We start from the raw sequence: 9549 nt of genomic DNA, 5'->3' as shown, positions 1-9549 counted from the left end.
CAATTCTCTGAGCATACGGCGCTCGCAAAGATTTTTTAAAAGAATTTTTCTGTCAAAATGGTAATAAAACAGACATCAAAGAGTCTCAGCATTTTTCCAAAGGCCTTGCTTTGGGAAAAGATTTTGGTATTGTTAAAATAGATATTCAAACTATCTCCGACATAATGCTTGGTAAGAAAGCCATACAAGATTCTGCTTTGATCCTTTTCGTGAAGTTTGCAGGCGTTGCAGAAGGGGAAAACGTGGTGTCCCGCTCAGTACCAAGTTTCCCTGACTACTTCTAACATTGGGTATTAACGCAAACTCTCATGCAAGTTGTAAACCGTCTGAAAAAACTAGCTTCAATACATAGCCTGATTTCTTTAATCAGTTGAAATGTTAACACGTGGGGAGAGGGCTCCAGCGAACTGTGTGAGGAGGCGTGGGACTGTGAATTTGAGTGAAGAGAAGCCCACCGATTTAAATAAAAAACAGCGAGGTGAAAGAATTTGGGGGACCTAGTGTGTACATTTTTAAGCTCCCTCTCCCGCCCAAAGGTTGTGTCAGTGGGCAACTGGAGCCCCCAAACTTGCTCTTCCTAGGTAAGGAAAGCTAGTCCGAGGCTGCCAGCACTTGCAAGAAGTTTGGGGGCAGAATGCCCGACCGCCGCGGAGAGCCGATGAGTGGGGCAGGCGGCCTCCGGACAGTACCTCCGGGGCGGCTGGAGGTACCCACCGGCTGGAGCGGGGAAGCTGTGGGTACTGGAGGGCGGGGACGTAGGGGCGGGTAAGCAAAGGTCTAGCGATTGCGTCGGGAGGCGAACCGGGCGTTGGCAGCAGCGGGCGGAGCCCAGGACCAGTGATGTAAGGAGCGGAGGGACCCCACTGGGAGAGTCGGGATTGCACTGTGAGACTCCAGGGGTGTGGGGCGGGGGAGCCTAGTCCCCGCCCTATTTTCCCCGCCCCTCCCCCCCGCCTCCCTTACGCCCCTCCCCCCTCCTCCCTTCTGGTTGGAAAGTTTCTAGAATCTCTTCCCAGCGGCCTTTGCGGTTCCAACATGGCGGAGCTGACGGTGGAGGTTCGCGGCTCCAACGGGGCTTTCTACAAGGTATTGACCCTGTTGCCGCTTTGTCGGGTGTTCTGGTGGCTAAGGCAGGTTTGGGGGAGGGCTGGTGGTCCCGAAGAGTGAGGTTTGGAGTCGAAAAGAGCGGCCAGGCCGAAGCCGGGGCTGCTGGGTTCCTCGCTTCTCCCCCCTCCACCCGCGGTTTAACGGTCTCGGGGGCCAGGGCTCCGTTATGTTTTGAAACAACACGTCGGACACCTCTTGTGTTTTCCTATTTATGAACCTTATTTTTGGATGCTAGTGCCGCCCTTGGTGGGCCGGTGAGGAGAAGCCGAGTCGTTGCGGGGCGGCGAGGAGCTCCCTGGGAGCAGGCCTGAGCGCCGGGAGGTTGGGGAGTCGTGAAAGGAGGTAGTGGGATTGTGTGGTCACAGCCGCTCCCCCGCCCCTCGGACTGGGCCGAGCGGGAGCGCCTCGGCCCGCTGCTCCGACCCCTCCCCACCCCCTTGGGGGGGGGCGGGTGGTGCGTCGCGGAATCTTAAGAATTCACCTTTGTATTAGGGTCTGGGGCTAATAAACTTTAGTGTCTGACTAGGAAGCGGGTTCCGAATTGAGGGTTAGGATCGAAGAGAAAACTAGAAAACCTAACGTGGCGGGTTGAAATATTTCTGCGGCCTGGGAAATTGGGCGGCGCCTTAGCCCCTTTATTACGGAAGAAAAGGCTAGAGTTAAAGGCTTTAAAGTAAGATTGAAAAAATGAAATCGATCAGGGAGACTGGTGGGGAGGTGACTCATTTCTTTATATTAGTTATTCAGTCTTTTCGGAAAGAATTGTTGCTTTTTGTTTTGTTCTCCACGAGGTTTTTTGTTTGTTTGCACCGGGAGATGCATTATTATGGGATGGGGATTGGAAAACAGGAATTCGAGAGTAGAGGAATTCAGTCGGGGCTTCCAAGTGTAAGGGGGGGGGGGTCACATTACTGAAAATGAAATCCTTACAGTTTAGTTTTGCCATTGTAACGGTGCCTTGTCCTGATTCTTTCTCCAAAAGTATGTTACAAGATCAATACAAAATCTCCCCAGCTGTGTCTGTCAGTCAATCTTACTAAGTAAGCCAGGATCTCAAATGTTTGAGAGTCCTGGCTATTTTTATGAAGGGCCTCTCTTAATACAGGAGTATTGTGTGTACGCAGAGTATATTCTCTCTGGGTTTCATTTCAGCCTAGCTTTTGTTTCACGGGATTAATTTTATTTGGTGGTCGTAATTTCCTCTTGTTAGTGTTGTTTTCGTTTTGTAGGTTACCGATAAGCTGTATGGATTTGGTTTAACTGTCACGTGGTGATAGCTTGGTGGGGAGTCACATTTGGCGTCTAAAAGGATCTCCCTAAGCTTTTTACAAGTTGCCTTAGGTGGTCAGCAAAGTTAAAACAGTGACTGCCCGATGGAAAGGAGGCTTTTTGCTTGACTCAATATAGATTTAATATTTGGTGTCAGAAGATCTAAGTGAAATTTAAGTAGATACTTCATTGACTTATTGTTGAAACCTAGTAGTTGCCCTCTCTGAGCCCAGATAGAGTTGTGGCACGATGCACAAAGAATGGGCTTGCCATACTTTTGCTGTTGAGGGTAGGTAAGATTCATCATTTTTGCACACCGCCCTCCGTGGAAAAGTTTCATATTCCCAGTGTATGGTGATACAGTTATGTAATGGATGTATGCTTTTTCCCCCTCCTCTAGGAAATTGAAAAATAAAATTTTTTTGCCTTAGTTATTTCATAGCTTGTGGATGGTAGAACATTCCTTTTTTAGTCAACTATTGGTGTTGATTGCTATAGAAAATGCTCATTTCTTATTTTTATTTTGTAAGTTTAATTTAAGGTTATCAGCTTGAAAGTCTTAAGATTGTTTACAGCATTTGTTTGTTTTGTTTGTTTTTTAAGATTTTATTTTGAGAGCGAGAGAGCAGGATTGGGGGCAGAGGGAGAGGAAGAAGCATAGTCCCTGCTGAGCAGGGAGGCCGGCAGGGGGCTCCATCCTAGGACCCAGGGATCTGGACCAGAGCTGAAGGCAGATGCTTAACCGACTGAGCCACCCAGGAGCCTCTGGAGTGGTCCCCCCCCCCCTCCCCGGCCCATGGTTTTTTAAAAATCAAATTCACAGTGAATGTCCCGGTTTTGGAACTCTGAAGTATTGTTGATCCCTTACTCTGCAGATCTGTTTGAGTCTACTTAGACTTTGAGTCATTACTCACTTTTACTTCACAAAGAAAGGTGTACTTTGCAAAGGTTGGGAGGGATCCTAGCTACATTGTACTAAAATAATTGCACTTGAACGTTTGGAATTTTATGTCCTACCATAATCCACTTGCACATTGTGGAAACTGGGGTCTTTAGAACTCTGGAAGAGCAAGAATGGTGAGGTGGGGGGAGCCCTGGATTTGAAGTTAGGTAATGGTAAGCTGAATTCCCATGTATTTATCTGTGCACGCCTGAGCATATAGTTTCTGTAAAATGAAGAGTTTGAGTTCGTTCATATCCCCAATTTTTTAATCCCGTGGAACTCCTTGCTCACTTGGAAAAAAATTGATTTACTGAACAATTACTATTTTTAAATGAGCCTTGGTACATGTGTAACAACCCCCAACACGATGGAGATCAAAGAGTTCCACTGTTCCCCAAATTTCTCTCATGTGCCTTTATAGTCAGCTTCTCTTTTCACCCTCAGATCCTAGAGCGTTTTTTTTCTGTCCCCATAGTTTTGCCTTTGCCAGAATGTCCTATATGTGGATTCATACAGTATACTGAGTGTTTTGAGTCTGGCTTCTTTCATTTAGCATAGCAGCAATTTAATTTTAAGTAAAATCCTCTAATTTAAACAATAATAGTGGTCAGTGAGGGCATTTTGGAAAGAAAAGTTGCCTTTGAATAACAGCTGTTAACATTTTGGTTTATTCTTTCCGTGGTGTTCTTCAGTGTGCAGGTGATTCTGATTTTCTTCCTTTTCTTCCCTTCTCCCATATACAGACACAGCTGTAAATGCTAATCGCAGTAGAATTTCAAAGTCATGGGTTTAGTAGCCTGTATCATTATGCCTTGAGGCAGTACTCTGTAGACATTTATTAAAGATTTTCTGGTGGAACTGAAACTTCTTACAAATTAATTGGAACCAGTGAAAAGCTAAAAGAAGATGTGACCTAAAATTAGATCGTTAAAAAAAAAACAAAAACAAAAAACTATGTTTTATATCTTTTTTTTTTAAACAGTGAATCTGTAGTTTGTTAAAGAGATAAAAATTTGATGTGCTGCTCTTCGCTCTTCAGCTTCGTAAATCTTTGGGAATTGGGAAGAGATGTTATGTACCTGATAGGGGATATAATTTTGTATAAAAATTTGTTTATAGCCTTTTCTACCTAGAGTGAGGCATCTTAGAGTTTATACTATTGGCCATTGAAGGTGCTTTTATTTAAGATAGAATTTACATTTTATGGTTGTTAGTGTATTTATAGAGTTGTGTGACTATTAGCACAACCTTACTTTAGAACATTTCAGTTATCCCCCCAAAACCCTTTGCCCATTTGGAGTCATTAAAATGCTTAGCAACTGATGTATATGATACTGACTTTGTAATAGCATTCCAACTTGCATAGCCATGGGCAGAATATAATTTAAGTAGAGGTTGAATGTAAGTCCCTCAATTTCTGGCTGATACAGAGGAAAGTTTCCATGGTGTTCTAAGGAAATGTGTAATCTCTGAGATGGCTGAGTGAAATTTCAGGCCTTCTGTAAAAGACAGGATTACTTTCAGAGCTCTGCAATTTCTGCTTTGACTGACTACAAATTTCAGAGCGCTACAGTATTTCCAAAATTTCCTGTTACTTTGATATTAAAATGAAATTTGAGAGTAATTAAATTATGCAGTAGGTTTATTAGCATTAATTAATGATGAGCTATAGAATTTTAGTAGAGGAATTTCTTGAGAGTACCGAGTTTTCAAAGTTAGTACTGAATATTGGTTTCTTTGTGCAGATTAATAATTGAGGAAAAGATAGATGGTGGCTGTTTTAATATTAGGGACACTATTAAGTTAAAAACACATCTCCACGTATTTTAAAGATAATTCCCAGTTGTACATCTTTTTTTTTTTTTTAAAGATTTTATTTATTTATTTGACAGAAAGAGAGACCACAAGTAGGCAGAGAAGCAGGCAGAGGGCGAGGGGGAAGCAGGCTCCCCGCTGAGCAGAGAGCCCAACATGGGGCTCCATCCCAGGACCCTGGGATTATGACCTGAGCTGAAGGCTGGGGCTTAACCCACTGAGCCACCCAGGAGCCCCCAGTTGTACATTTTTTAATTGAAAATTTTTTTTTGGCAAAAGATTTAACTTAATACTATATGTGACTCTTTTTTTTTTTTTAAATTTTTTTTTTTTTTTTTACTTAATACTATATGTATGGGGAGTCCACACATGGGAATTCCAAAGATCGCCCTAATCATACATGTTTTAAAATGTGCTTTTGTAAAAACATAAAAGAACTAAGATTTAACTGAAAAAGTCACTTAATTTTTAGAAATTAAACTTTTTTGTAATCTTATTTTTTGTATTATAAAAGCAATATGTAAGTATGAAAAATCTGAAAACAGAAAAACGAAAAAAAGAAAAATTTCATCTACCTAGAGGTATATATTGTCAAGGCCTTGGCTTTATGTACTTAAAACATACTTTCTTCCATATTTTCATGCACTTGTATGTTTCTTGTAACATTACATATTTGTGTGCATTTTGTAAGATAATAGTTTACTGTGTCTGTTACTTGTTAGTCTATGAAGCTTATACTAGTATTTTCTGATTTTGTTCTTTCAAAAACTCCATGAGATTGGTGTTTTTATTCCCATTTTATATACTGGGAAACTGACAGTTACAAGTAACTTATCCATAAATACACTGGAGCTGAAATGAGATTTAACTCGAGGGCTTCTCATTTCCAGTGCCTAATTTAGTATAGCATTAGAGGTTCTTCAAAGGAAATCTCAGAGTAGTGGGCATATACATAAATATTTTTGTTACAAAGACAGGGCAGGGTGTATGGATGGCTAAGTCTGTTAAGTGCTTTCAGCTCAGGTCATGATATCAGAGTCTTGGGATCCAGCCCCTTTTTGGGCTCCCTTCTCAGCAGGGAGCCTGCTTCTCCTCCTCCCTCTCTGTACCTCCTTGCTGCTTGTGCTCTCTCTGAAATAAAATCTTAAAAAGAAAAAAGAGAGTGAGAAAGGGGAAACCAGCAGGGGGAGTGGGAGAGGGAGAAGCAGGCTGAGCAAGGAGCCCGGGCTCAGTCCCAGGATTCTGGGATTGTGACCTGAGCCAAAGGCAAATGCTTAAGGATTGAGCCCCCCAGGTGCCCCTAGACAGTTTTTTAAATACACTGTTCTCAGTTGCTAGCCTCATATTGCTTGCTGTAGAAAGTATTTTGGGAAATACTTGAAATGCTTTTGTGTATGCATATGCATTTGACCATTTAACAACATAGGTTTGAACTACATGAATCTGCTTATATGTATAAATGTATTTTGTCATGATTTTACCATTTTTTTCTGGCTTTACTAGAAGAATACTGCATATATGTGTTGATAGGTTATGTAATTGGTAATGCTTCTGGTCAACAGTAGGCTATTAGTATTAAGTTTTGGGAGGCTCAGATGTTAAATGTGGATTTTTAGTTGTGTTGGGATGGGTACCCCTATCTCCTATGTTGTTCCAGGGTCAGTGTACATGAAACTTTCAAATATTCTTTTTTTTTAAAGATTTTATTTATTTATTTGACAGATCACAAGTAGGCAGAGAGGTGTGCAGAGAGGAAGGGGAAGCAGGCTCCCCGCTGAGCAAGGAGCCCAATGCGATATGGGGCTCAATCCCAGGACCCTGAGATCAGGACTTGAGCCAAAGGAGGAGGGTTTAACCCACTGAGCCACCCAGGTGCCCCTTTTTCAAATATTCTTATGACGAAGCACCTCCGGGTAATCGTGCCAGGTAGTATTGCGTATTTAAAGGCTTTATAATATTATCTGACAGATGTTTATTAGTAGTAAGAGACTTTGATCTGTAAAATTTTCTAATATCAAGTCTTCATAAATACCTTGAGCAGAGGAAAATGAATACAAAGGATTGCTTTGTTGATTCAAACGTATGTATTATTTATAATACAACTTTATAGTTTGTCTTATATTAAAAGATGCTGATAGCAGTGGCAAAACTGAGACAGCATTAAATTTTAGTTAAATATCAGTTGTTTTAACTTGTTTCCTTTACTTTAGCCTCAGCATTTTTTGCCAAGGTTTTTTGGGAGAATAAGTAGAGGTCCCTTCCAGTATTAACTGATGAAGTTTATGGTTATTTTTGGCAGATGAACATGGCATGCATTCCCTGTTGATTTCTTCAGGATCAAGACTCTCAGGCTTTCTGTATCTCTGCGTTTCTTACAGGGCTAATTAATAGTAAAACTTTTCTTTCCATCTTGTAACTTTTTGCTTTGATATGAAATTTTTCAGATTATAGGATGTTTTTCAAATCTTAAATTTTCCAGTGCCTTGTTATGTGTCTTTAGTGTATAGTAGGGCTTCTGTACATGTTTGTTGAATGAACAGATGAATCTCTCATTCTTGGCTTTGGGACACACTGATTTGTTTTAAATTTTAGGTAATATAATGGCATACATACAAAATTAACGTCATTTCTGATTCTAATTTATGCAGTTGAAAAATTATTTTTAGCTATTAATATATGGACCCTGTTGAGTTTCGTTGTTGTCACAGAACTTTACAGATACATAGAACTATGGGTAACTTCAGCCCTTTGCAACTGGAAAGTCGTAATAGTTTCAGGTGGCTATATGGAACCATTAAGTAATTCCTTTTCAAGAACTGCTGGATATGTGAAATTAACAAGCCAAGAACATTGATGTACAAGGGTTAATAGGTATTTATGCATTCTTATGAAATCTTCATATCTTCATTGTCATTTTTTTTTAAGATTTTATTTATTTATTTGACAGACAGAGATCACAAGTAGGCAGAGAGGCAGGCAGAGAGCCCGACGCGGGGCTGGATCCCAGGACCCTGGGAATCATGACCCGAGCGGAAGGCAGAGGCTTTAACCCACAGAGCCCCCAGGTGCCCCTTCATTGTCATTTTTTAAAGCTCAGAATAGTTAAATGTTCAATATTAGTGGATGCTGGAGGTTGACTTGGAATTTTTTCCCGTGTGAGAACTTACTACATAATGCGGTAACTTTTCTAACGCAATCAGTAAATTTCTGAACTTTATTTGGAGAACATTTGTCCATTGATTTGAAATGACTTCCACTTGTAGACTGATTTATGTAGGTCTTCAAAAAATGTACTGCTTGAAGTTAAATTTGATTGTAGTATTAGTCTTAAATATTTGTGCTTGTTACTGGAATCAAATTACAATTAAAATCTTGTAGGTTGTGTAGGCATCAAACAAACCAGTTTGTTAATTAGAATGTAGATTTGAGATCCCTAGAGATGGAAAAATTAAAAAAGTTAACAGAGAGTGGTGCTGTGTATGTGTGGTGCTGGTTGACAGAATGCCTTAGGATATATCTCAGTTCTTTAAAGAATATGCATATGTAGGCACATGTATAATTTAACATGTAGGCATTAAGTATTCATGAAGTTGCTTTGTTGTAAATTTTTTCCCTTTTTTTCCTTTTTCTCCCCTTTGCCATATAATCTTCTCTCACTGCCACTCCATCTCAGATAGGGTTTATAGCCAGGTAGACACCCTACTAGATTTTTCTCTGCATTCAATAGTATGGTACATAGGTACATATTCATATACACATGAAGGCTTTTTTCATTACTGCTCTATAAAATAGGATTGTCTTTTGGCTGTTGCCCCTTGAAGTGTAATTTATTTATATTTTTTAAGTTAAACTTGTTAAGATTTTAATTTACTTACTTGAGAGTGCGCATAGCATAGGAGCAGGGTGTTGGTAGTGGGCAGGCACAGTGGGAGAGGGAGAAGCAGAAGCAGATTCCCCACTGAGCAGGGAGCCGGATATAGGGCTCAATCCCAGAACCCTGGAATGATGACCTGAGCTGAAGGCAGATGCTTAACCTACTGAGCTACCCAAGTGCCCCGTAATTTAGCTTTAAATGGTTACATAATTCATGGCAAGAATTATGCTATCCAGCCATTCCCCAGTTCATACACACTTTGTTTTCAGTTTTTTGCCACTCCACATACCAGTTTCCATTGGAGAGGTTTCAAAGAATGGGAAGCCTGGTGGAAGGGAACTTTTCTTTTCTAGCTTTAATGAATGTTAACATTAATTTCCAAAAGGCTTAACCCTTCCTGTTTTCTCTGTCAATAAATATAAAAACTGTTTTGGACATCCTTGCCACAAAGTGGGTTCTGTAATCTTTAACTTTGGCCATTCGGTTGGATATAAATGATTTTCTCATTGGAACTTTCATTTGCAGATTTTAGATTCCCTCT

General features: G+C 40.6%; 1 protein-coding gene across 4 annotated transcripts in view; it reads left to right on the top strand.

Annotated features, from left to right (window-relative positions):
• The first annotated feature begins 987 nt into the window (after positions 1 to 987).
• Positions 988 to 9549, top strand: part of FXR1 (FMR1 autosomal homolog 1) — a 54404-nt gene continuing 45842 nt past the window's right edge. For all 4 annotated transcript variants that reach the window (XM_046001675.1, XM_046001677.1, XM_046001674.1 and 1 more), the window contains exon 1: positions 988 to 1086. In XM_046001675.1, coding sequence (XP_045857631.1) covers positions 1036 to 1086 — 51 coding nt within the window. In that variant the 5' untranslated portion in view covers positions 988 to 1035. The remainder of the gene's footprint in view (positions 1087 to 9549) is intronic.

This window comes from Meles meles, chromosome 4, assembly GCF_922984935.1.
Source record: "Meles meles chromosome 4, mMelMel3.1 paternal haplotype, whole genome shotgun sequence".
NCBI lineage: Eukaryota > Metazoa > Chordata > Mammalia > Carnivora > Mustelidae > Meles > Meles meles.
Note: the sequence above shows the minus strand (reverse complement) of the source record. Positions and strands in the feature narration are given on the sequence as shown.